Source organism: Alligator mississippiensis, chromosome 2 (genome assembly GCF_030867095.1).
Source record: "Alligator mississippiensis isolate rAllMis1 chromosome 2, rAllMis1, whole genome shotgun sequence".
NCBI classification, from domain to species: Eukaryota; Metazoa; Chordata; order Crocodylia; family Alligatoridae; genus Alligator; species Alligator mississippiensis.
Window position 1 is genome coordinate 300,831,146 of NC_081825.1, and position 26,501 is coordinate 300,857,646.

A 26,501-nucleotide genomic window follows, 5' to 3' on the forward strand; every position below is an offset into this window, starting at 1 on the left:
TAGGATGTAGTTTAGTTTAGTTTAGTTTAGTTTAGTTTAGTTTAGTTTGCAACAATGCAAACTCATTTAACAACCCTCAAAACTATTGCACGTGAACAGTGTGATGCCATTAAGCCGCACAAAGTGACATTTTTGTCACGTGTATATGGTAGTGGTGTCACGTGTACAAGCACCCTATGAGAGCTGTTCCCTGCCACCATCTATGGATGAAAGGTAAGTGGTTAATGAAGTACTGCCTACTCCTGCCTGGCAAACACAGGGTGTCTGCAGGATGTATTCAGAGAGCTCTGGGATCATGCATTTTTTCCAAGATAACCGGTTAGATTTGTGTAAATCACAGCTGGGTGGACATGTGGTCACTGTCTTGTGTTCCTGAACTCCAGGAACAGGAGCAGCAAAAGCCGGATGAGCATGAATAAAGGCTTAGGGACTTCCATGCTAGAGGGTTGCAAGAAGGTGTCTTCCTACCCAAATGAGCTAGGGTTGCTAGCTCTGCGGGCTGCAAGAAGGTGCCTTCCTACTCATGTGAGCCTTAGAGCGAGGTTTTGTCTCTGACCAAATCAAATGAAACCCTGCTCTGGTCCTGGGAAACCTGCCTTTGGGGGCACTTGCTCTTCCTGCAGAGCGTATAATATAGGCACATACCTGCTCAGACAAGTTTCTCCTGGAATCCAAGCACCATGCGCATGAGAAGCGAGCATGGCCTCTTTCTGGCCCTGGCCCTGGCCCTGGCCCTGGCCCTGTTTCTGGGTTTGTTTGGTTTTTTGCCCCTCACACCCCTCTAAACAAAGCTCTCTGCAGCCGACTGAGGAATTCCAGCCATCGTACGCACGAGCAGCAAAGCAGACACGTACGATCAGCAAAACCGAGGGTGAGCTGACTGCAGCCCTGAAAGGTGATGGAGAGGAGGGGAGCTGAAATATGTGCGCATCTTTTAAACATCTTTTAAACATCCCAGGAGCCACGTACAAGACGTGCACGGGGGAGTTTGTCTATCCGCGTCAGAAACGCGTGAGCACATGGCCGGATCCTCAGGTTTCCAGAGGTGCAGCACAAGCCCAGCTGTAATGGGAGTCCGTGGAAGCTGCATCTCTGCAAAGCAGGCCCTGGTACTCGGCTAGACCCCACCATCTCCATGAGTAAGTCCACCTTGGTGACTGCAGCTTCAGCTCCTTTTAAACATCTGCTCCAGCAAAATGAAGGTTGCGCGCTGCACATGTAGGGCAGCTTTATGGCCAACAGCTCCGCGGCAGCTGGGAACAGAGCTGAGTCAATTCTGCCCTGTATCAGTCATGCAGAGCCTCTCGTCTTAAAAGGTTTTTGCATTTCTTGAGCAATGCTATTCCACGTCTGTCGTCCGCCCACCCACGTTTCAGCAGCCAGCAAACTTCCTGTGGATGTTGGCTAATTGACAACTGACACAACCGCTGATATGTTCAGTTCAAGCTCAGGTATTAGCCGCTCTCACTTTTCACACAGATTCAAGCTGTATAAAAATCAGCACTATCATGGGGCCTGGCATTAATTGTTCTTTGGCTGAGCTCAAATTCACAACTTATGTCGTATTAATTAGATTGTACAAGCGGCATTCAGAGTTTGTGTTTTCATAAGCAAGTTGGGAAGCCAGTATATAATCTTGGAGTCAGAGGAGCGGATACAGCGTTTCTTTCAGTAGTGATGTCTTTTTTTCCATGCTGAGAAGTCATGATTCCAGTCCTGCCCCAGGAAATACGTTGGAGTCAAGTATATTTTGGTGACTTGGGAGCTGCATTTTTTCTGGAAGAAAATGAAGAATCGCAGGATCTGAAATATCAGGATTTAGGATCTGAAAGTGGGCAGATTCACTTCCATCACTTGAATTTTTCCGTAGTCCTTGCTCCTTCACCACAACTTCCTGCACCAAGGAGCAGCTCCCTCCCTGAAGTTTCCTTACACATTTTTCTTGTAAAACGCTCAGCATTATTTAGTGCGGTCTACATGTTTCACCCATGCGACCGGTCTAACCTGCCTGTGTGCACAGAAAAATCACACGCTTCAGGCAGCTTTGTTTGAAAGATGACTTTTATTACTATGCATCAATCACAGGAACGGGAAAAGCTTGGGACTTTGCCTGGTTATTTTCAGGCAGTAATTGAACCCTTAAATACCCATCACAAAGATCAAGTAGCAATGAAATAAAACACTGCATTGCTTTCAGATTCATTAGGAAGTGGAGCAACGCAGTCTCCGGAGACGTCTGACATCAGCTATCCCATGTTAGCAAATTCATCTCTGGCAAAAGCAGCTTCTGAGGCCCAAATCAGAATCACACAGCAGGGAAGGGAAGAGGGGGAGATAAAACGAGGTGATTCTCAGTTGAACTGGTGGAGCTGTAGCCTCTTACACCAGCGACGGATTTGCTCTCTGGCCTTTAATGGGGATTGCATAGCATGTGGACGTAACGCAGCATTTACCCTGAAATCCCGAGGAAGAGAGTACTACGTCCGGATACACAAACCAGCACTGGCAAGAATAAACATATCAGACGGTGCGTATCTGACAGCCTGAACATACGGGTTTTATGTATTTAAATAAAAATCTCCCCAGAAAGCAACACCCTCAAGCGTTCCAACTCATGTCGCAATATGAAAATAAGTTGTCAGCAAAGGAAAGTGCTGCGTTTCATTTCCTATTGACTAAGCCTTGCGCTCTGCAAGAGAGAGAGGTCAGCCCATTTTCCATGCAGAGAGCCCGCGGTTTGTCCGGGCACCGATGTCCATACCGCTCTGCCTGCCTCGAGCTCAGTGGGGCCAGGGTGAATGGACTGAAAGCAGAATAGGCTAGGGGGTCATAGCCCTGCTGGGCGAAGGCTGAGATGAGCTGACTGTTCAATGTAACCTGCGGGCTTTCCAGCCCTGGGATGTTCAGATGCCCGAGGAGAGGGGGCAGAGGCAAGCCGTGAGGGGGGCACAGGCAAGCCGTGATGTGCGCAGTGAAGGGGTTGTGGGGGTGAGAAGGGGGTGGCCTGCCATGATGGGGCACGTTCCAGTCCATGCCACCGATGCGTACTGCTATCAGTTGTGAGGCCAAGCAGCGTTAGCAATGCAGGCTGAGCACGAAGGGGCCTTCTGTGCATCGGTCCATCCCGACATGGCCTCATACCCCGAGGAAAGGCCTGTGCCATGCAGAGCGGCATGCCTAAGCAGCTGGCGTCATTGCCACAGAGCTGGGACTCGGCACGCTAGCTTGCATGCCGGCTGCTGGAGTAGACCGCGTCCAGCCATTCTCTGTTCATCAGCAGCCATTTGGCCTGTGCGAGGCAAGCAGCTACGGGGCCGGTTCTGCCCTGGTAGCACTGGCGGCTTCACCGAGAGCGGACTGGGCTGGCTCTGCACCAGGACCAAGCTCGGGCATGTCTCCGTTTGCTCTTCAAAGCTGTTCCTAATGTGCAAGACGAGCCAGCCAGCCAGACAAGTGCTGTACGAGCCAGGTGCTCCCGTACCCTCATTCAGGTCCCAGAATAGGAGCAAGGAGCTGCTTCACACTAACAAGTCGAGGAGCTGCTTCGCACTAATGATCGTGCAACCAGGCAGCATCGCTGGCTCCAAGAGCAGCAAATCACCCGCCCCGACACTGCCCCCAGCCCTCCATAACAGACAGGGATTGCCTTGGCTTACAAGCCTGAAACTCAAGAGAGGGAAGGCACCTGCCTTTCGTAGTCTTTAGGGCCAGTTTTTGCCTGTCCTTTACATTGAAGGGTCAGCCTGGGAGCTGAGGGGCTGTAAGGGCCTCTGCTGTCCTGCCAGACCTGATCAGGCGCAGCAAGGCAGGGTGGGGAGCAAAGCCGCCCCATGCAGGGCTGTCTTCCCTCTGCTGCCCAGGTCCTCCATGCCCTTTATCACAAGCCGAGCATCTGAGGTACAAGCTAGTCCCTGGGTGGTGGGGCTTGCTCTTGTGCTCTGGGTCAGGAGGTAATTCCCTGCAGGTCAGACCAGCAGAGACTGGTGAGGGCTTTTCCTGCCCTCTGGCATGGGGTGGTTTACGCTTCCCAGGGTCATCAGAGCCAAATCTAATACTTAGCACCTTCCCTGCCATTGCAATTGCCAAGGCTTTTGTAGGACTGCTCTCCTGCCCTCTCCCTGAACACTGCGGGGGGTTGCCCTCCTGTTATCGAGGGCTCGGAGACCCTGGGGTGTGAGGGGGCTGGAGTGGAGGCTCTTACAGACCCACACAGCTGCCTGTCACATCAGACACCGGCTCCAGAAGTCCCTTCCTAGCCTGTGCTGCCAGGGGACACCCCCTGTATCACCAGCAGACTGGTGAGGACGGAGCATGAGACCAAGCCACATCTCCAGCGTGGAAAGCCCATGGGAGAAGTTATATCAGTGTGTGCATGAAGTCAGCTGCCAGTGGCTGGGTCCGTGGAAAAAGGGCACCTGCTGCTGGAGCTGCCCTTTCAGCTCGTTCGACCGTAGGCCTGGATCTTTGTTTATGGGTTCACATTCAGGTTCAGGACTCGGGCAAGGAAGTGCTGCCTTCACTATTTAGCTGTTCTTTGCACAGGATCTAGCCTCCTGCAGGCAGGGGTTGACGTGTATGTGTGACCCAGCACCAGCACAGAGCAAGCCAGGGTCCTGTGCTAGCAGAGGGAAGCTCAGGGCGGGCACACAGGCAGGCAGAGGGGAGGTGAGAAGAATTCAGCATTCAGCCAGAAAGATCAAACCTGAGATGGAAAGGACCTTTCTGCACACACCAGAATGCAAAATTGGGATGGCTCTGGCTCATGGGCCGATGCTGAGCGAGGTTAGATGAGGCAGTGAGTGATGCCTGACAGGACCGGCTGGGTCCCCAGTTCAGGAGAAACTTTGCAGGTCTGAGTGTGCGAGGTAAGGACCAGCTCATGGGGGGTACTGGGCCGTGGCTCGCTCTGGGGCTGCGTGCCAGCGTCCTGCTCCACGTACCGGCTGCTTCAGATGCTATTGTGAGGGTCCAACTCCCCCCTGCACCACAGCGGAGGCCAGGACCCCTGAGACAGGCGGCCGGTTCCCCTCCAGGAACCAGCACGTACAAGCGACGTCCTGCGGCCTGTAGTTTGTGGACCTAGCCCAGGGATACAAAGGTGGTGGGTGATAGAGGAGCCCCTCACAAGAGCAGAGAAAACCTCCCTCCCTGCCTCTGCACAAGCACCGAGCACCTCCGGCACTCACAGGCTGCCAGGACCCCGTGTGTCCCCCCGCCTGGCACATGGGCTGTGAGCTTGAGGCACCATCAGCCCCTTGCTGCCTCCGCCCTGTAGTGAAGGCTACAAGTCCAGCTGGGAGAGAGGCAGAAAGCTCAGGCCTAAGGTGAGGTGAGAGGGAGGATGGACTGAGGCAGGTGTAGCAGCAGGGGGGAAGGAGCTCGGTTTCGGTAGTTGGATACACCGTGTGTTAAGCTACAGCAAGCTGAGGCCTCAGTGGCTTTGGTGATACAACCACTGTCCTGCAGCTACACTTGGTGTCTCCATCCCTCTGCTGAGTTGTCTCATGAGGCAATAGTGTCACCTGGGCTTCCCAGGAACAGTTTCAAACACGCTAGACAGCAGTGCATCCTATGCTGAGCGCACAGTACCCGAGCTAGAGGAGGCAAATCCAGTTACTGTCAGCTTCTCAGACACGGTCCCGAAAGGGGGTTCTGACGTGCTGCATCGTGTGCTCGCATCACGTGGACTTCTCACGGGCTTTCCAATGGGTGCTACAGAGTCCCATCGGCCCGGCTGCGGTTTGGTCCGTTGGACAGCATATGTAGTCGTTCGTCAACCTGAAAGCACCGATTGGTGCATGCTTTTACCCTGAGGAGCCCTGGTCTTCCAGATGTCTTCTGCCAAATCTGCCTACTGACTACAAAGGTCTGTCTGCTTATTGAGTTCGGCCTGTTCAACGGCCAGCGTCGGCGCCTCCTTTTTGGTCTTGCAGGACATCTCACAGCACAGCACAGAATGTATCAACCTCAGCACCGGCGGCCTCAGGATGGCAAAGATCCAGGGGTCAATGATTGAATTCATGGATAGAAACCTCAGCGCCCGGAGGTCCTCTTGGTAGTTTTCGGACTGGGTAAAATGGTTCACGTAAACGCGGAACTGCAGAAACAGAAAGGGAAAAATCAAACGCTAGGACCTGTCCCTCGTCTGAGGGCATTTGGAGAGACAGCTCTAAAATGCCATCCCCTGTGCTGCCCTCCCCAAGGGCTCTAAGCAACATCTGGATGAATTTCTGCGGCAGATGTGTTGCTGTTACGGCTCTAAGCAAATTCTAAAGGCTTTTATATTCTCTCTGAAAGCCATGGGACAGGCACAGTAAGAGCGAGCCCACTGTACCCATCATATTGGTGATCCCAGATTTAGGGCTTCTAAATGACACTGTGGCCTTTGCCATCCCTAAGGCAGTAAGGAAAGGACAGATACAGTGCATGTGAGACCACAGAAAATTGCTCAGAGCTCTGGAGGCTGGCCAGTGCTTGGCTGGGCCTGTGTGTGCAAAGAGATTTTGTTTATCCCAAGTGCAACTGGGACCACAGCTCCCTGGGGGATCCTTTTGCTGTGTCTCTGATCTCCCTTTGTGTGGGCTGTGCTGGCTCTACCCAGAGCATGCAGGTGCAAGGAGCAACCCACGGTCTGAGTCCCCAGATGATCGCTGTACTGGATCACTTCCCAAGACACGCTTGCCTGCCACGTCACGGTAGCGCTTACAGGCCGTGCTGGGAAGATGACACAGCACATCTTACTCATGTGACCCCAGCTGCTCAGTCCCAGCGGTCGGGCATCTAGGAACTGACAACTGTGTAGCAATGCTGGACTCGAATGCTCTGGCTGGAGGGGGCTGGGAGGAGATGGTGACACGGACCCGGCCCTTTGCCCCCACAGAAAGGGGTTCGCCTCTTGCACATGTCATGACCAAAAGTGAACTGAATTGTGTTGCCTTGGTTACCAAAGCACAGGGTAAACTGCCAGCTGTCGAGCCACAGACCACTACTGAGCACTAGCGGATGCCACTAAAACTTCACCTTCAGTATCACTAACTACTATCACCTCGGGCAAGTGTGAACTTGTCTATATAACACACAAAGGCTTAGGCATGCATGCCTAAGATACGATCAGTGCCCAAACCTTCGGTCTGGCATTTCTCAGGCTTCAGAGCATCACAAGACAGTTTCAGAAAGGAAATCACTTGTTGTGTGCTCTTCCAAGGCTTAAACGCCTTCCCCTAAGCCTGTGATTCTCAACCAGAGGCACAAGATCTTTCCAAGGATGCTGTGGCAATTGCTCCTCCTCTTGCCCAGTGCTGGGCACCCCAGTGTCCCATAGACAAGCAGCACCCACAGCTGCTCCCTACCCCGCCGGCAGCTCCCATGCTCCCTGGGCTGGTGGGCAGGGTCATGGGTGCACGTGGCTGTGTTTGAGTCCCGGCGATTGTCCCCTTGGACAATTCTGAAAAACGATGAAGGGGCACCTCAAGGCTGGCAAGGTTGAGAACCACTGCCCTAAAGGTTCCCTGCTGGGCACTGCTCCGTGCTGGTGCTTTGTGACTCCAGGGGGTCGGTCCAGTCTCCCATGGGGATTCCTGTGTTCTTACATGCACGAAGTGGGCCTGAAAGAGACCCTCCAACAGCTCACAGGACAGCTACTTCAACAGCGACCTAGCAGGGACCAGGTACTTCCGGGCAGCAGTGCTGGCTGGACCCAAAACTTCCAGTGCTGCCTTTTCACAGTGCTCAACCAACTAATGATAGCATAACATTCATCTGCCTTACTTGTTTATGGTACACTGAGGTTCCTAGGTAGTGAAGCAAATGGACCTGTCCTACGCATTCATGACAGGCTGCCAAAGCGCCCTTTCATTCAAGGTCTTTTAACTCTCTCTCCCTTTTCTGGTGATCACCAAAAGTGTGGCATGTTTATGACCCTGATTATATAATGTGGTTTCTGGTGACAGCAGAGAGCTGGACTGAAGGACCCAGGATGTCCCTTTTGGTCCTGTGTTTCTATGTCCCCAAAATACTTGCTTTCCAAGGCAGACCTGCTGCAAGCACCCATTTTCAGTAAGAGTGATGCGAGTCCACCAGCCATTAGGTCTCATGATCACAGAAACATAGAAAATGAGGGTGTGAAGGGACCTCAGGAGGTCACATCTAGTCCAACCCCTGCTCCAAGCAAACTAGATCATCCCAGCCAAGACTTTGTCTAGCTGGGTCTTAACCTCCAAGGATGGAGACTCCACCACCTCTCTGGGTAACCTGTTCCTATGCTTTACTACCCTCCCAGTGAGAAAGTTTTTCCTAATATCAAATTTAAACTTCCCTTGCTGCAGCTTGAGATGGTTGCTCCTTGTTTTGTCATCAAATGTGTCTGCATGTGACTATAGTGGGTGGGGAAAAGTTAGGAGCAGGGCAAAAGGCCATTTAAATTTGTTTAAGGCTCATTGAGTGATAGTGAAACAGCTCCTGTGACTACACATCCAATCCCAGAGGAAGCAAAAGAGCCTTTGGAAGCTCCTGAATGTCCTTTTTCCCTGTCCTGGAATATGCACACAATGATTCAGCCTGGCCAGCGGTTACTGGTTTCCCCTGGGACCTTCTTCTCTAAGTGCTAAAGAAAGATAATGTCAGACTAAGTCTGTGAATATAAAATTAGCTTTAGCTTGTGTTCTTCTGCTGGGCAGGTCTTGCTTTTAGCAGGAACAAAATGACTGAGAAACACGACACAGGATCCCAAACCAATGGATAGCTTTGTATGGAGACAGGTATATTCACAGAAAAGAGGGCTGGAAAGGACCTTGAGGAATCATCTACTGTCTCCCTGCCCTGAGATAGGACCAGCTCTACCTAAACATCTGTCAGGACTGGTTTGATGGAGAACCAAAGTGATTTGGCAGCTCCCAGTGGGTTGCGGTACATCTGAATGACAAGGGAAAGTAGAAAGCTTAGGGTGTCCCTGAGAGTCACGTTCCTCATTGGTGTCACGTTGGAGACACCCACGAGAGGCGGCCTCCCAGCGCTTGGCACCGAGGACGGGGTCAGGACACGTGGGTGCTCTGGCCAAGTTTCTCTGTGAGTCAGCAATGTTGCTCAACTCCCTCAGCCTGCCCGACCCTCAGTTTCCTTGTCTGTTCACCCAGAGCACCCTTGATCTGGGGTCACAGGCACTTCCGTGAGCTGTGGGTGCACGGGGCAAGAGTGTCTTTGTGGGAATACAGCTTTGTTTCCAAGTCCCAGAGGAAATCTTCATGGCTGGGCACAAGGACACCTCTGCCTGAAGACGCATGGCAGCTCTGTCACAGCAGGATTAAAACTTGTGTGCAGATACAGGCTGGGGTGCGACTCCAGCAGTGGTTCTCAACTGTTTGAGACTCCTGGCCCCTCTTGGAAAACACCAGCTCCTAGCTTGCACTTGGGTTTTGCCTATGGACAAGTCCTAGAGCAGTTCTTCTCTTGCAGAGAACTCAGAAAGACCCCGACAGGGCAGAGGGGACTGGACACTGGATTCCCACCTGAAATCTCTGGGTTCGTCTTGCGACTCAGGTATAGTGGGTGGCCTACCTGACAGTGCTCGTACCATGGGGCACCCCAGAAAGGATCCCGGGGCATGTGCCTGGGAATCACTCGGCTACAGGCATCGCTTCCAGATCCCTTCCCCTGTACAGCTGCAATCGATGCTCAGCAGGCAAAACCAGTCTTGCTTTACAAAGGCTTCCACCGAGGTGCGCTCACAGCCCTGGTGCAGTCTCTTCTCTGCCCATCCACACACGTCTCTTCTGCTTCTGCCCAGGCACTTCCCCTGCCCCTCCAGTGAGCCCTCGTGGCCAGCGCCCCTTCCCTGCCACCTGGGCACCTGATTCCCACTTTGCACTGCACCTGTACCTGCGACCTCCTCCTGGGGACAGCCTAGCCCCTGGCCACTTCAGTCACAACGGCAGTGGCCTCTGCGGACCCCGTAGCCCTCGTTCCCCTGAGCTCTAAGGACTCAAGAGCTGCCATCAACTGGATTGGACCATATGAAACCACTCTCTCTCCTTTTTCCTGGCCCCGATGTTTCACCCATCGAGCGAGCCTTTGCTCTGCCATGCTGCTTGTCCAGAGCTACATGATCAGAAGCAGCTATGTCAGAGCCCTGCAGACTGTTTTTCACTCAATCCAATGAAGTTATAGTTATTTGTACTTTGATTTGAAACTGAATAACACTGCCCTAAAAGCCCCTAGCTTAGGAGTAACGCTTCTAGTTTCTTTTTAAGGGGAGAAAAATGTGTGCCGTGTTATAGGTGAGGATGAGCCTCCCCCCTCTGCACCCGCTTCTCACTGTACGGGAAGCACTGAGTCCTGAGAAGTGGGGCTGGAAGGGACGCCCCAGAGGTTACAGCTAGCTCAACCCCTGCCCCCTCCAAACCATCCTGTACAATCCATCACCTACACCCGACACAAGACGACCGTCAGCCCTGACACGACACACACCTGGCACCCACGCCTGCCCCAGGGAAAAGAAGGTGACCACAGCAGCCAGCGCCCTGCTTCTAGAAAATGTTGTCACTACGTGCTCAAGGGAGCTCAGGCACAGGCTGTGCCCCTGCTACACAAGAAGGAGGCTGTACCAGTCCGACCCTGGGGTAAAAATCCCTTCTTGATCCCAAATGTGGCATTGGTCTGACCCTGAGCAAGGAGGGGCAAGACCCTCTAGCCCAAAACCTTTAAGTCCCTGCAGAAGCACTGGCACTGCCCAGCCACCATCCCCAGCCTGGGCTGCACCAGCACCCAGTGCTGCTGTGGGAGGCTTCAAAACCCCCTGACACCTCAAATCCTAGAGCAGCGGGGCTGGAAGGGACACCACAGGTCCCCTCTCGTCCAACACATGGAGCAATGAAACCGGCTGGAGAGCTGGGGAACAGGACTGCGGAGAGGCCAAGGGGGGTGGGGGATGAACAGCAGCCTTCAGCAAAGAGGATGGAGCTGGGCAGGTGGCAGAGGACAGGCGGCAGCAGAGACGAGAGGAGGGTGAAGCCCCTCCGGAGGCAGCAGTGAAATCACAGACTCACAAACCACGAGGGCTGGAAGGGACCTCAGGAGGTCACATATAGTCCCGTGTTTCTCCAACCTTTTTTGCACCAGGGCCCATTTGCAAACATCGACCCAGTGCCCCTCACTCCCGCCCTGCTGCCCTCAGGCCCCAGCCCCGTGTGGGGCAGGGGGTAGGGCTGAGGGGCAGGGGGGCCCAAGCAGTCCCGGGCATGCTGGACCTCTGCAGCCTGCAAGGGAAAAGCCCAGTGTTCCCACATTTTTCTCCTTGAAAGCAGAACCCATTTTTAAAGTTTATTCCCTGCCCTTCCATACATTTTTGTGACCTGCGGGTTGGAAAACGCTGATCTCCTCCACACCCTGCTCCAAGCACCACCAGCCCCAGGGGTATCACCTCTCCCACACCCCAAGGACGGAGACTCCTCCACCTCTCCCCCATGAGCCGCAGCCTTAGGGAAGGGCAAACCAGGCAACCTCCCAGGGGCCAAAATTTGGTGGAAGGGTGATGTTTTTGCAAGGAAGTGGCTCTATTTGCATTTAAACAGTCAACTATTTATCTAATTCCCCCACAGACTATTAAAAAGATCCTCCTGTTCCTCTCCCACCTCATAGATGGACACTCCCACCCCTCTCCCACCCCCATGGACAGAGACTCCTGTCCCTCTCCCCTATGGATGGAGAGTCCCACACCTCTCCCACCCCCATGGACGGACACTCCCGCACCTCTCCCCTATGGATGGAGAGTCCCACACCTCTCCTAACCCCATTGATGGCCTCTCCCGCACCTCTCCCCTATGGATGGAGAGTCCCACACCTCTCCTAACCCCATTGATGGCCTCTCCCGCACCTCTCCCCTATGGATGGAGAGTCCCACACCTCTCCTAACCCCATTGATGGCCTCTCCCGCACCTCTCCCCTATGGATGGAGAGTCCCACACCTCTCCTAACCCCATTGATGGCCTCTCCCGCACCTCTCCCCTATGGATGGAGAGTCCCGCACCTCTCCTGACTCCGTTGACGCGACACTCCCGCACCTCTCCCCCCCCCACGGACGGACACTCCCGCCCTTCCCCACCCCGGCTCACCGTGAAGGGCAGCGAGCAGACGACGAAGGTGACGGTGACGACGGCGAGCAGCACGAGGTGGTCCATCTCGCGGGCGAGCGCGGCGGGCGGGCCGGGCCGGCGGTGCCGCATGCGGAGCAGGGCGGCGGCGGCGCCCAGGTTGCAGAGCAGCACGGCGGCCACGAGCGCCAGCAGCAGCGAGGCGTAGAGCAGCGGGTAGGCGCCGCCGCGCCGCATCCGCACGAAGCACCAGGTGCCGGGGCAGTGCTGCTCGTAGCGGCCCCAGCCCAGCAGCGGCGGCGCGGCGCCGGCCAGCGCCAGCCCGTAGAGCGCGGGCAGCGCCCGCAGCGCCCCGGCCCGCGCCCGGCCCCGCAGCCGCGCGTACAGGTAGGGCCGCGCCAGCGCCACGCAGCGCTCCAGCGCCAGCGCGCCCAGCAGCAGCGGCGTGGCCAGCCCGAAGAAGCTCATGCCGAAGCCGAAGCCGCCGCACACGCGCGGCCCCAGCGCCTCCAGCGAGCTGTTGCGGCCGTAGGCGGCCAGCACCACGGGGCTGAGCAGGCACGTGCCCAGCAGGTCGGTGCCCACCAGCCCGGCCAGCAGCACGTGGAAGGGCCCGCGCTGCCCCTTGCCGCCGCCCCGCCGCCGCCGCGCCCGCAGCAGCAGCGCCAGCGCCAGCACGTTGCCCAGCGCGCCCGCCGCGAACATCACGGCGCTGATGGCCGGGCTCTCCCCCGCCGGCAGCTGCCGCAGCTCCCCGCACGCCTCCAGCCTCATGCTGCACTGAGCCGCGCCGCCGCCTGCCCGCCCGCCCGCCCGCCCGCCCGCTCCTGTGCCCGCGCCCCGCCCCGCCTCGCCTCGCCTCGCCTCCAGCCCCCGCGCCCCGCCGGGCCTCAACCCGCTCAGCCCCCGCGCGAGCAGGCGGGGAGGGCACCTGGCGGCCGTCTATGAACTGGCCAAGGGGGGCAGCAGGTGAGGAGCTACCGGGAGCGACTAGCAGCAACGGCCACAAGTTGATGGAGAGTAGGTTCAGGCTGGATATCAGGAGGCGCTGCTTCACCGTCAGGGCGGCTAGGAGCTGGAACACACGTTCATAGATTTCATAGACATTAGGGCTGGAAGGGACCGCGGAAGATCATCGAGTCCAGCCCCCTGCCCCGAGGGCAGGAAGTCAGCTGGGGTCACAGGATCCCAGCAAGATGAGCATCCATCCAAGGGAACTTCCAAGGGAAGTGGTGCTGGCTCCTACCCTGAGGGTCTAGACAGCCACCTAGCCGGGGTTGTTTGACCCCAGCGTTCATTCCTGCCACGGCAGGGGGTCGCACTTGATGATCTGCTCAGGTCCCTTCCGACCCGACCGACTATGAAACCTTTCCTCACTCATTGGCATCCCTGGGGCAGGGAGGCTACAGGAAAGGGGACAACGGGGGACAGGCCATAAAGCAACAGGGATGGGAGGTTTGTAAGAAGGAGGGCAAAGGGAGACGCCATGCCGGACGGTACCCGCTGGCCCCCAGTTGGGCCCAAGGAGCCAGCGGACGCTTCCCAGCGATACAGGCAGTCCTTGACTTACAACGTTTCAAGTTACAGCGTTTATAAATGGACGCCCCGTTTCAACTTTCTGACGTTGGTTTCGACTTTACAACGCTTGATCCGATGTGACGCCACGCCAGCGAACAAAAAAACCTGACTGTCACAAACTGGTCAGGGGGGACCGGCAGGCATTGGGGAAGTCCTTGTTCTCCCGAGTACTACCGGGAGTGACAAGAAATAATGGTCACAAGCTGGCAGAGGGTAGATTCAGGCTAGACATCAGGAGGCGCTAGTTCACTGTCAGGGCGGCTAGGATCTGGAACCAACTTGCAAGGGAAGTGGTGCTGGCTCCTACCCTGGGGGTCTTTCAGAGGAGGTTAGACGAACACCTTGCTGGGGTCGTTTGACCCCAGTGCTCTTTCCTGCCCATGGCAGGGGGTCGGACTTGATGATCTGTCAAGGTCCCTTCCGACCCGACCAACTATGAGACTATGAAGTTCGCTGTGTCGCTCATCTACCTGGAGAACGTCTGCCCAAACTTCCTTGGATGCTTTCTTTAAGAAAGCAGATGAGACTCCAGAAAAACCTGCATCCGGGACCCCTTAGACGACTCCAGTCAAGAACCCGTCAAAAAGTCCAACCGAGAGCCTTTTAAAAAGTCCAGCAAAGTCACCTCAAAGAAATCCTTCCAAATCAATAAGATTGCTATATGGGCCTGTTTGTCACCTTTCATCACCCGTTGGCTTCCCTGGGGCAGGGAGGCTACAGGAAAGGTGACAACTGGGAACAGGTCATAAAGCAGCAGGGATCAGAGGTTTGTAACAAGGGGGGCGAAGGGAGATGCCACGCTGGACGGCACCCGCTGGCTCTCAAATGGGCCCGAGGAGCCTGTGGATGCCGCCCTGCGATGCTCTGCTCAGAGATGGGAATGAAGTCGGGTGTCTCTAGTGGGTTATGGAATAGAGAAAATCCCACACAATTTACTGATTCGTTTTGATGCACTGGCTGGGGGAGTAGTTAACTGATTGCACGATTTCACAATGATTACACACTTAATTTATACAACACAATTTTATTTTAAAACTCTTTGCTACGTATATAACACTGCTTAGCTTTAAGAAACACCACAAACATTAAAAACACAATAATTACATATATCAGAAACAATGCTCCGAATGCACTTCCTTCCCAAACAATACTATAAGAATTAGTGTTACAAAAACAACTACAATTACAACTAAAAGTTAAATTTGAATCAATACTATTATTTTCATAATATACTTACAATCCTAGAATTCCAAGAAGCCAAATACCAAAATATGGTTTCATTCCTCAGTAGTACAATTCAATGGGTTGGCCTCAGTAGTACGGTTCAATGAAATGGGCTCAGCAATACAATTCAATAGGCTGGCCTCAGCAGTGATAGGACTAAGTCCCCTTCCTTCAGTCCCTTTCAGGTGCTCCGCGGCTTCAGCGTGAACTAAGAGATTCGTGTTCACGGAGAGGGTGGTTCAGGTGATCAGTCTGAACCGGGCTATACTTGCCATTTTTCCTTCATTGTTCTACAAGTATAGTCATCTCCAAATTGGGACAGTAAGTTACCGTTTTTATTGAGCGAGCTGCCGTCAGTGGGCTCCTCCTACTCAATATATCACTGCTCCCAAATTTGGGCTCGGATCTTACTCAGCAGATTCTTTTGCCTTTGTTGAGCATTTTAAATTACCTTTGGGAAACTTCCATATCACTGCAAATGCCCTTTTCTTACCAATCTGGTCAAAAGGCCTCAGGGTTTGATCTCTTGGAATTCAGGATATTTGCTCTCTTTGTAAAAGATTTCTAAAGGTGAAATTTAAATTAAGACTTTAAGCGAAGTCAGGACCTTTTGCACGTAGTCCCCAAAACAAAGAACTAGATAAGGAGATAAATCTTATCTTCTTCCTGAAACTGGCTAATGGGCAACCTTTACAAACATTCAAACTATTTCATTCAATATGACATCGGGCAAGGAGAGGCTCTGCTCCAAAGATGGGAGGGAGATGCTCTGCTCCCACGTGGCCCTGGGGGACTCTCCCACCAGAGCCTTCTGGCTGCGCAGGCGGATAGCCAGCGCTGTGGGACGCGGGCCTGTTTGTCACCTTTCCTCGCTTGTTAGCTTCCCTGGGGCAGGGAGCCTACAGGAAAGGTGACAAATCATAAAACAACAGGGGTCGGAGGTTCATAACTTCTCCACAGTAAGGGTGGCCAAAAGTTGGAACGGGCTGCCAAGGGAGGTGGTGCTCTCCCGTACCTTGGGGGTCTTTAAGAGAAGGCTGGATAGGCATCTGGCAGGGGTCATCTGACCCCAGTGCTCTTTCCTGCCTATGCAGGAGGTCAGACTTGATGATCTGTTGAGGTCCCTTCCAACCTGAGCATCTGAATAAGAAGGAGGACAAAGGGAGACACCGAGCAGAGCATGCCGGACTGCACCCACTGGCCCTCAAATGGGTCCGAGGAGCCAGTGGATACTGCCCAGGGATACTCTGCTTGGAGATGGGAATGAAGTAGAGTGAGGAAAGTGGCCCCAAGGACTCTCCTGCCGAGAGCCTCCTGGCCGGGCGGGTGGATAGGTTTCAAACAAGAGCACGAAACAGGGACACCGAGCAGAGCACGCCGGACGGCGCCTGCTGGTCCTTGGATGAGTCCGGTGGATGCTGCCCAGTGATGCTGTGCATCAAGACAGGAATGAAGCAGGGTGAAGGAAGCGGCCCTGCAGTGCTCGGGGAGCCGCTCGGCCAGAGCCTCCTCCCTGGTCAGGTACGGCCAGCTTGGCCAGGGCCAGGAGGAGGTTGACTAGGAGGTCTCGGCACCCTCGGGCTTCTCCTCCCCAGGCTGTCAGTCAGACCAGGCCGTGCCGCCTCAGTCCTGTTTTCATCCCTCCGCTGGGCACTCACAAGTGTCCGCAGCAGTGGAGGTGCAACGCTTGACAAAGTGTGGGGGTTTTGTTGCAAAAATACACTTTTCTATATATCAAAACAACGATACCTATACACTCAGGCCTTTATGGGTCTGCCTCATGACTGCTCCAGTTCGCTTGACAGTCCATAACACACCTACACAGTGAGCCATTTTCATCCCGTTACAATACTGCATCCGTCACCATCTCCTTTACCCATCACAATCATGCAGCATTACCGCCCCCGTGCCCCTTCCCCTCCCCAACCCTCTCCCAATCTTTCCATTTCCTTCCCCAGTCTCTTCACTCACGTCTCCTTCTCTCTGGCGGTCTCGCCCTCTGGTGCCAGTCCTTTCATTTCCATGTGCCCTCCCTCATTTTTCCCCTTCGTCTTCTGCTGTCGTCCTGTAGTACATCCGCAGCTCGCTCGCTCCCGTTCTGACGCAGTCCTTGACTGGGAGGTTCGTGAGTCTGTGCAGGAGCAAGCTGCTGGTCTTCCACAGGGGCTTCCCAAAGCAGGAGGTGAACTGGACACAGGACTCCAGATGTGGCCTCCCCGGTGCTGAATAGAGGGGAAGAATCACTGCCCTCGATCTGCTGGTAACACACCAACCAGTGCAGCCCAGGGTGCCGTTAGCCTTCTTGGCAGCAAGGCTCAAATTCAGCTCATTGTCCACTGTGTCCCCCAGGTCCTTTTCTGCAGAGCGGCTGCTTAGCTAGCCAGTCCCCAGCCTGCACGAGCACAGACTGGCCACCCTCTCTCCTTTCTTCATGGCCGTGGTGTGTCGTGACGCCTGTCTTTTGCAGGGTGTTTGTCTGCTGGCCACGTCGGGGAATGTCTCTCTTGTAAACACTGGTCTTGTAAAAGCAGGGGTAATGTGATGTGTAAGAGCAGGTGGGAAGCTGCAGAGCGGTGATGACTGTTAATTGGCAGTACAACTCCAGAAACTCCCAAGGGCTGGAGGTCGGGGCGGGGAAAGGAAGAGGAAGCGGGAGTAAGGAGAAGAGAGAGTGGATATACATGGGACCTGGGCAGCCGTGCACAAGTGGAGCTGGAGATCCCACCGGCGTGGTCAGCCAGGACTGTATGGACTGCAGCCAGGCGACCACCTACAATCACAGAGAAGTGGGGCCAGAAGGGACTTCAGCTTGCCTCCGACTATGGACCCTGGTAACATCCCCTGGCTCTAACCACTAGGCAGAACGCCTCTGTGGACCCTGGTATCTCTTCTGTTTCACAGCCCAGCAGACTGTTTTTTGCTCTTGCTAAAAACCTCAACTCCAGCGTGGTTTTGTTAGCTCAGATGTAGGAATGACTGACAGCAAAGTATTGGAGGCACTCTCCAGACACTCAGTAAGGTGAGATTTCGTTTTAGGGATCGAATAAGTGAGGTCCATGTAACTAGAATGACAGCAGGACCAAGGAGACAATATCCTGTGACTATTTTTTGCCCAGTTCGCTGTGTTTTTTTAAAACTTTATAGGTACTCTAGCAAATGACTGCACGTTCCAATCGTTCTGTTTGTTTTTTGCTCTGATTTTAAACCGGATCATACAGTGTTAGCCAAAGTGCTAACCAACTAGTGCACTCATTCACTAGGGCGTATATAAAGTTAAAAAAACCAAACCACCACACACTAGGCAAAAAATAGTCAAAAGAGACTGTAGCGTGAGTCCTGTCGTCTTTCTAGTTACATGGGCATCACTTAGATTCATAAATGCAGTTTAGCCTTCCTGTGTGGCTTGAAAGCACCTCCAAAACTTCCCTGCCCGTCATTTCTACACCTGGTTCATACCACACCTGAGTTACGGTTCTTAGCTAGAGCAGAAAACCATCTGCAGGGCTGTGAAATAGAAGAGAGACATTCCCAGGAAGGGCTAACAGACAGCAACAGTGCAGAAGAAAGGATTGTTTCAATAGGGGAACATCAAGGCCATTAAAAAGGAGAGAGGGTCATTAGCCCCCATGGAGGAGAGAGAGATCAAGAGGAATTGGGGAGATGATAGTAAGCCATGAAGCCAGCTGGTTCAGTGCTGCCTGACTAGGATTGCTGCTCTCCCTCCCAGGCAGTTGGCGTTCAAGTTTGGGTGGAGCAGGATTCAGAGAGGCATGCGATGGCACCGCTGCACCCCCTTGATGCAGATAACCGGGTGCGGGGGTGTGGACAGGGGAGGGCAGGGCGATGGGTTTCCCCTCCTCTGCCTGTGTCTGGCCACCTCTGCTGCCCACCCGGTCACCCCAGCACCTGGGCAGAGGAGAGGGAAACAGGCACTGAAAGTGGCTCCCCCTCCTTGCACACTGTCTCCAGGGCAAACTCCCTCCAGCTCCGGGACTCCCGGTCCCTGGAGTTCAATCCAGGGAGTCGGGGAGCCGCATCCACCCCAAGCCACTGAATCAGCATCGAGGTGGCTTCCCAGCCCCTCTGCCGAGCCCAGCTCACCCACCACAGAGTAGCCTTTTGCCTGGCCCCCGCAGTCTGCTCATCCATAACCGAGCTCTAGACAAGCTATTTAGGCTCGGGAGGACGTCCCTGGTTAGTCATAGGCTGATCCTTCTCCATTTACAAACAGCGGTAATGTTCTCACAGGAAAGAGGTCAGCTGGTTTCATGCCCTGTGTAAGCACAGCCAAGCAAGCAGGCCAGATGGACTCTTAGCAACGAGGCGCTGTGCACAACTTCCAGCTTTCTAAGAAGAAAACCAGAAGCGGAAAAGCCAGGGATCTTCCGTACGGTGGGGACTGATTCAGACTGCACCCGTCAGGAGTAACTCCATGGGGCAGGATCGGCCCTATCCAAACCCCTATGAAAGCCCACGGGGTCGCCCCTGCGGGAGGACTATCAGACCTGGCCCCAGCATTTTCACTGGGAACAGCATTTCCTAAATCTCTGCACATGGTATGTCATGCATGTAAACATCCCAGGGCTGTATTTGTATTTGGTTTTTTTGAGATATTCCCTTTGACATCCACGGAGCTGTTTTTGACTTAGCGGGGTGAGGTGATAGCACAATGAAGCTGTGGGATTGCAGTCGTAGGCCTGTATTTGGGGAGAAAAAACTGGGATGGAGCTGGACTGTGCTTGGGCCTCTACTTTCAGCAGGGCTGAATGAAACGTCCTCAAACGGCCAAGGGTTTTAACAGCAAATACCGTGCATTTGCAAGGCAGTGCTCTCACGGATCTCAGAGTATGGCCATGTCATAACTTGAAGCACTACGAGCTCATGGCGGCTCCACTGGGACTTTACAAAAACCACCTTGAACCCTTTCTGCTTCTTTATAACTCCAGCTCCCACTGGGATATTTGTTTAAAAGTCCCACAGAGATTTGCAAGCATCCACAGGGAGCTCCATGTAAACTTTTCAAAGGCCATCTATATTTCCAAGGGCAATGCCAACACTCGTCTGTTCTTCCTGAAGGGCAATCATGTGGGGTCACTTCTTTGAATGAGTCATTTCAGAAGCATTCAGCAGAGAGGGTAGCATTTGGTGGAGCTCCCCTCTTGGGGCGAGGGGTCAAGGTTGGATATTTGAAGGTAGGGAGTCCTCCCTTGTGGTCTACACCAGTAACAATCTTGAATAATTATGGGAAAGCCAGAGGAGTTATGAAGCTATATAGCTCAAGGGAAAGAGGGAGAGTCACACTGGGAAGCAAAATGGTGCTAAAGGCAAAGAAGAAGGGAAAGGCATGGACCCAGCCATGCAACTTTCCAGGGGCCGAGAGGGTGTTTACTGTGAAAATACCTCCAAGCTCTGCCGAGTTCCTAACCCCCTTTTCCCACCTCACCCCCTATTCCCGATTCTAAGGGATTTGCTCATCGACCAGATGCAGAGACCCGGGTGCCAATCCTTTGGGTTAAAAGTGCTGTGAAAACATAGCCCCAAATGGGTCAGGCCCCAGCAGCCCTCAAGGCCTCAGTACACAGATGCGAGGACAGTAGGAGTCCAGCTCTGAAATCTCTGCCCAACATGCCTCCTATAGCAGAACGGACAGGTGCTAACGTAAAAGCCCGCATGGACATCAGCGTTACGCTGCCATGCTAGAGCCGGTGAGAAGATGTGACTTGACCGCAGCCAAGGTTGGGCATGGTGACTGGGCTGTGCCAATGCTCCTGCTGGGACTTAAAAGTCAAGAGGTTCCTGGCTTGGGGGTCTTACCCTGCTGCTCAAGGCCAGACCGATCTCCAACCTTGGAGTCAGGAAGGATTATTATTCCCTTCTCAGATTGGTACGGACTGCAGGGGGCTTGCCTTCCTCTGAAGCAGGGGGCGGATGGGCCTCTACCCAACATCTCTTGAGTGTATATTAACAACATTTTAAAAAGCAGGATCTTGGATGCTGTGGTTCCCCGGCTTTACCTGTGGCAGGTGGGAGCGTTATGTCTTGTGTCATGTCAGGACCGATGGTATTTTTACTAAGAGGTTAGATGATGGATTTGTATGGGATGGTTTGGATAGGTCCGATCCTGCCCCAGGCAGGGGGTTGAACTTACTAGATGACCTTTGGAGGTCCCTTCTAGCCTCACTTTTCTGTGACTCTATGACGGTGCCTTGTCTCTTCACCACTTGCAGCCAGTCGGAAAGGCAGCTCTTTGCACAATGTTTTAATTGCTCACTCATACAGCGCAATTGCACCATGCAGCGTTTATTTGCTCTTTGCTAGACTTGAGCAGCCAGGGACTATGAGCACACTACAAGAAGTTATTAAAATGCCGTTGTGGTCTGTAACCTTATTTAAAAGGTCATGTTTGAGTTGAAGCTTGACAAAGGGAAACCTCCCACAGGGCAGGCCGCAGTGCTGGGGTGAGCTGAGGTTTAGAAGAGCAGCACCTGGGCTGTGTCCTGGGTGTAATATTTGCATTTCTCATTGTGGTTTCCTGAGTCATGGTAAGCTGTTCTAACACAAAAAATCAGGACATGGATTATTAACCCCCTCCAGGCAAAGGGGGCACGGCCAACTCTGCAGCTCTGTCCTCTCTTCTTCTCCCCGTTCAGCCTCCAGCATTGAGGGGAGCAGGGGCTGTGTGGCTTAGGCACATGAGGGGTGTCTTTGGCCTGAATACAGGGTGAAGGACAGATGGGGACCACTCCTGCTCCACATTGCTGTTGCCTTCCAGCTGTTCCTTCCCCTCTTCATTAGACCCAGGGAAGCACCCAGAGTGGAGGCAAGGGGAAATGCATGCAGGGCTGTGCTCCTGCTAGGTGCGAGGAGCAGCTGAGAGCCTGTCCTGGCCCAGACACCTGCCTGAGGGTCCACCTGGGCTGTGGGGATCCATCTAAGGGGGCTGGAGAAGGCGTCACCTCCTGGAGGTAGAACCAGAGATGGGCAAAAATTGAGACTGTTCCACTTATGTGATTGGCTTATCTTGATCTAGATCCAATTGGCAAACATTTGCATGACAGTAGACAAGGCAAGCTCCGTGTGATAAGCTGTGCTGTCTGTGCTTCCTTGGTTCCAGGGGGTCTCTACACTATTGAAGCCCCTTACTGACTGCTGCCTACTCTCACTTGGCTCTCCTCCCTGTCTGAGCCAGGGGAGGAGATAGGCCTCTCTGCTCTTCCACGGGTTTAGGCAGAGTTAAGTGACACACAAGACTTCGCTAGACTGGAGACTGCTGTCTGATCAGACCATGGGTTCTGCTCTGTTAGCATCACACAGCCGGTGACTGTCCAACCTGTGCTAGTCACCGGTGCAGAGTTCATCTGCACTTTGAGGGCAAATCACTCATGGCCCCAATAGGTCATAGAAGGGCTTTTCACCAGGTGAGCTTCTAAGGGGGAGGGAGAGGGGAATGAAAAGGCTTTGAGTCAGGTCATCATGCTTCAACGATGAGACAAAATTCACTCCTACTGCAAACCCACTGACTCCAGCACTCAGCTGTCCTGGTTAAGGTCACAGGAGTGATGTAGAGTGTGGCAGAAAGCCACCTTTGTTTCTCTCCCAAAAACTCTGCTCTGTGACAATTTTGATTAGGATGGGCCCAGCAGAGAGAGACATCCTTACCGTATCTCTTTGGGTAACCTGAGCTGGATACATTCCCGAGGGGGGAGGAAACCTGCTCCCTCTGCCTACGTGACTGGCATCACATACCTGGGTGAGGGGCTTCCTTCCTGCTGGGCTAGAGTCTGCCCGGCAACTAGTGATGTATTTCAAATTGGTTGGCTGACAGCCGACAGGTACTGACCTCCATTGGCCCAGGTGAATGAGGTCACAAGGGCTGTATAAGTTAAGGACTGCCCAGGAGGAGCGGGGCAGCAGCCATGAGGGATACTCGGGAACAAAGAAGAGCTGGACCATCTGAAACTTGCTCTCTTTCTCAAAACTCATGATCAAGGAACTGCCTGCCTCCAAAGGGAATCTCCAACAGCCTCTGGATGACACTTGTGAGGAAGCTACCTGAGATCCAACTAGATATATAGCTTACAGTAACTCAGATGTGAGATCAAAGACTCCCCCAGCCACAGGAGTTTGCTCTATGGGATTTCTCTGATATTGCTCTACCCTGCACCCTATTCTAACCCTACTCTCTGTAACCAATAAAGTTCTCCTTTGTGACTGGTGTAGGAGACTTATTGAGGGGTGGGTTTAATTATGCCTAGGAGGCCCCTTGGGTCTGCGGACTAAGGGAGACTATCCTTATTGGCCCCCGACTTGGGAAAGTGCCCCAAGTTCTTGTATTGGGTTGAGTACCCATAGGACTATTAGGCCAGTGTTTCCCCAAGGACACAGGCCCCAGACAGTCCCTTCTCAGGGTGGTGGCAGCACATGTTACCCCCGGACTCTGCAGTGGGGCTTGAAAGGGGGCCTGCCAGGGCTTAGTCGCCCCTGGAGAGACACATGGAGTCCAGAAGCTGGGTGGGCATGGTGAGGTGGGAGGCTCAATGAAGGAGCTCCCCCTACTGGCCTGTCACATAGAGTATGTAGAAATGTCTATCTTCATTGATAGCTACAGCAGGCAACTGAGCACGTGGATCCAACAATGTTCACAAAACATTGACAGACTCTCCCCCAGTTTAATGATCTGTTTTAATGGCATACACAAAATAGCCGGCTGGTTTCTCAACAGCAGTCCTCCTGATCTCAGTGGCCCTAGCGGGGTTAAGGCACACAAGTTTCTATAGCCAGTGGCACACAAGGGAAAGATGTGGCTAGCATCCCCTCCGGCTGCCTTGGCTTCTCTAGCCCGCATGACCAGGGAACATTTAGGGTGTGAATAGCAAGAGGCAGCCTTTAGCAAGTCCAGGGCAAGGCTTGATCCCACACCGCTGAGCCATAGGAGGACATGAGATCTGCTCTGCTATCTCCTCGGCTGCAGCCATGTCATTGTGGCCCTGACCCAGCAACAAGAGGTCATTAGTTTGCTGTGTTAGTCTGAAGTCTATCAGAAGGCAGGGTAGCTTTGTACCTTATAGACTAACTAAACCAGAGATGTAAAGCATAAGGTTTGGTGAGCATTAGCTGACTTCATCAGACACTGTGAAAGGACATGCACAGAACAGGGTAGCAAATGGAGAGAGGGATGTGAATACAAAAGACAGGGAAGGAGGGAGAAGGGGAGGGCAGGAGGGGGAAACAGTGCTGGGAGAGGCAAATAAGCAATCAACCCATAGGGACAAAGGGGGACAAAGAAGCTAATCCAGGTAATGGGATAAGAATCTGTAGCCCCTGTTGAGACCATACTTACCATAGTCCAGTCTGGGGGTGACATCTTGTTCTGCAATGTCCCATTCAAACTGGTTTTTAAAGCTTTGTGATTTAAGAACAGCTACTCTGAGGCCAATGATGGAGGGTCCAGGGAGGTTAAAGTGTTTGCCATGGGGTTGTGTGTCTTTCCAGAACTGGTGTCTGATCGGTGTTCACTTATTTTTTCACATACCATGTAGACATCAGCGGGGCACTGAAAGCAGGTGACAGCATGCATGACATTTGGTGGAGGCGCACGTAAATGAGCCTCGAATGGTATAATTTGGGGGTGGTCAACCTGCAGCATGTATGCCACAAGTCAGGGAGGGGACGGATAGCACAGAGCAGGGAGCAGAAAGCCGAGCAGCAGATCAGGCTGGAAGTACAGGGAAGGAAGCAGAAATTGGAGCAGTAGAGTGGGCAGGGAGCACTGGGCAGAGAGCAGAAGGCAGAGCGGCAGATTGGGTAGAGGAAGGGAATCAGAGTGGTCCTCAGAGAGGGCGCAGGGCTAATCCATGCCACGCCTGCCAAAAAGACTGGTCCCTGCTGTTCTAATCTGTTATTCAGTCCAGTGATGATGTGGTCTGTGTTGATGAAGGGGCACAGCTGGCATCTGGGTCCATTGCAAGACCTGGTGCCTCCCTGAGAATGGGAGTTAGGTAGTGTGGTGTCTGTAGTAGATGCTGTGAGTACAACCCCACCCCCTTGGTCAGGGTCCCCCAACTCTCCTGCCATGACTTGTTGGTACCTGAAGAGAAGGAGGGGGTTCAGTGGTGTTTTTCTTCCCCTGTCGACCCAAAGACGGGGTTACTCATAAGAAGAGTGCCATGGTGTTCCTCAGGGCTCCACCTCCCCTACACCCCTTCCGCTCGCCAACCGCTCGGGTGTTCCACTCATTGCTCCACTGATCTCTGTAAGCCCTTTTACTATGAGGTCCAGCATCAGCTTCAGCAAACCTACCGGCTACCTGGATGTTAATGCCTCTGGAGCCTCAGTCCCTGATCCCGAAGGGCTGAGCCCCAGGCATTTGGTGTCCTCCCCGCTCTAAGAGAGAAGGACATTTCTATAAGCTTTGAAATTGAGGGGCTGGGAGATTGTCTGTCCCCAGCCTAATGCCCCAAACTGCTCCACCTCCTTTGATGTGGGGCAGTGTCTTCAGGGCTGCAACAACCAGCCTCCGGAGCCACCGCCTGCCCAGTGTGCTCCCAGCTGGCTCTCTCTCCCCCTCCACCAGCTTCCAGCAGGATTTTTGAATTCCCCACAGTGATGGCATCAGCTGCTGCAATTAGCTGGCCACCACCTCACCCGGGAAGCAGCCGCTTTAAGAGCCTGTGCAATGCTAGGGTGGCGGGGCTCCTGCTCTGCTCCTGCTTGTCCTGGCAGTAAGTTTGATGGGGTACAGGGGGCTTGGTCGCTCCCCCTGGGAATGCCCGGGCTTGCCTCCGACATCCTCAGTGCCTGTGGGGACTTCTCGCCACCACAGGTAGCCTGTTGTTTGAGAAGTGGTTTGAGGTAGGGGGTCTGTCTGCAAGCCACAACAGGTTCGTCCCCAGGGCTACCTTGAAACGGTTGTCCTTTTCCACGAGGGGTTGGAGGTCATTCATAATGTGTCCCAGGTGTTCAAGCTGGGGCTACAGGCGACAACCAGACAGACTCTGTTGTCCTTGTCCTGGGGTTGGTATTGTAGCAGGTTGGAGTGAGGTCTGAGCCTGGCTTTGTTGATTGAAGAAGCTAGAGCGTGGGGGTTGCATTGTATGGTAGGAATCCCTGTTGCAATGCACCAAAGCACACAAATACATTTAAGTGCGTGTGTAAATCAGTCCCGAACAGGGGAGGGTACACTTAGAACATTTGGACATTTGGAAGAGGGCCAATGTGGTGCCTATCTTCAAGAAAGGGAAGAGGGATGACCCTGCAAGCTATAGACCGGTCAGTCTGACTTCGGTCCTGGGAAAAATCTTTGAAAAAATTGTTAAGAAGACCATCAATTACAAGCTTGTAACTGGTAAGGTATTAAGAAGCAACCAGCATGGCTTTGTCCAGGATAGATCATGCCTGACAAACCCAGTGTCCATTTATGAGCAGGTAACTAACTAGCTGGACCAGGGACATGAGGTTGACATCACTTACTTAGACTTCAGTAAAGCCTTTGATTCTGTTTCCCACGAGATTATCTCCATTATATTGGAGGGTACTGGCCTAGACCAGCCTACAGTGGGATGGGTGGACAACTGGCTTAGAGGCCGATCCCAGAGAGTTGTAATCAATGAGATGGCC

General features: G+C 53.6%; 1 protein-coding gene across 1 annotated transcript; it reads right to left on the reverse strand.

Moving 5' to 3' along the window:
- Positions 1-2,043: 2,043 nt before the first annotated feature.
- On the reverse strand, positions 2,044-12,882 carry PTGER2 (prostaglandin E receptor 2). Its single transcript, XM_019495698.2, has 2 exons — positions 12,105-12,882; positions 2,044-6,097 (listed from the first exon to the last, which is right to left on the reverse strand). The coding sequence occupies exons 1-2, from the start codon at positions 12,855-12,857 to the stop codon at positions 5,852-5,854; spliced, it is 999 nt and encodes a 332-aa protein (XP_019351243.2). The 5' UTR covers positions 12,858-12,882; the 3' UTR covers positions 2,044-5,851.
- Between the last annotated feature and the right edge of the window lie 13,619 nt (positions 12,883-26,501).

Excerpts from the sequence above, each read along its gene's own strand:
- PTGER2 (XM_019495698.2), bottom strand. The coding sequence starts at position 12,857 with ATGAGGCTGGAGGCGTGCGGGGAGCTGCGGCAGCTGCCGGCGGGGGAG. Across the intron at positions 6,098-12,104 it reads TCTGCTCGCTGCCCTTCACG|TTCCGCGTTTACGTGAACCA; the intron begins GTGAGCCGGGGT and ends CTGTTTCTGCAG.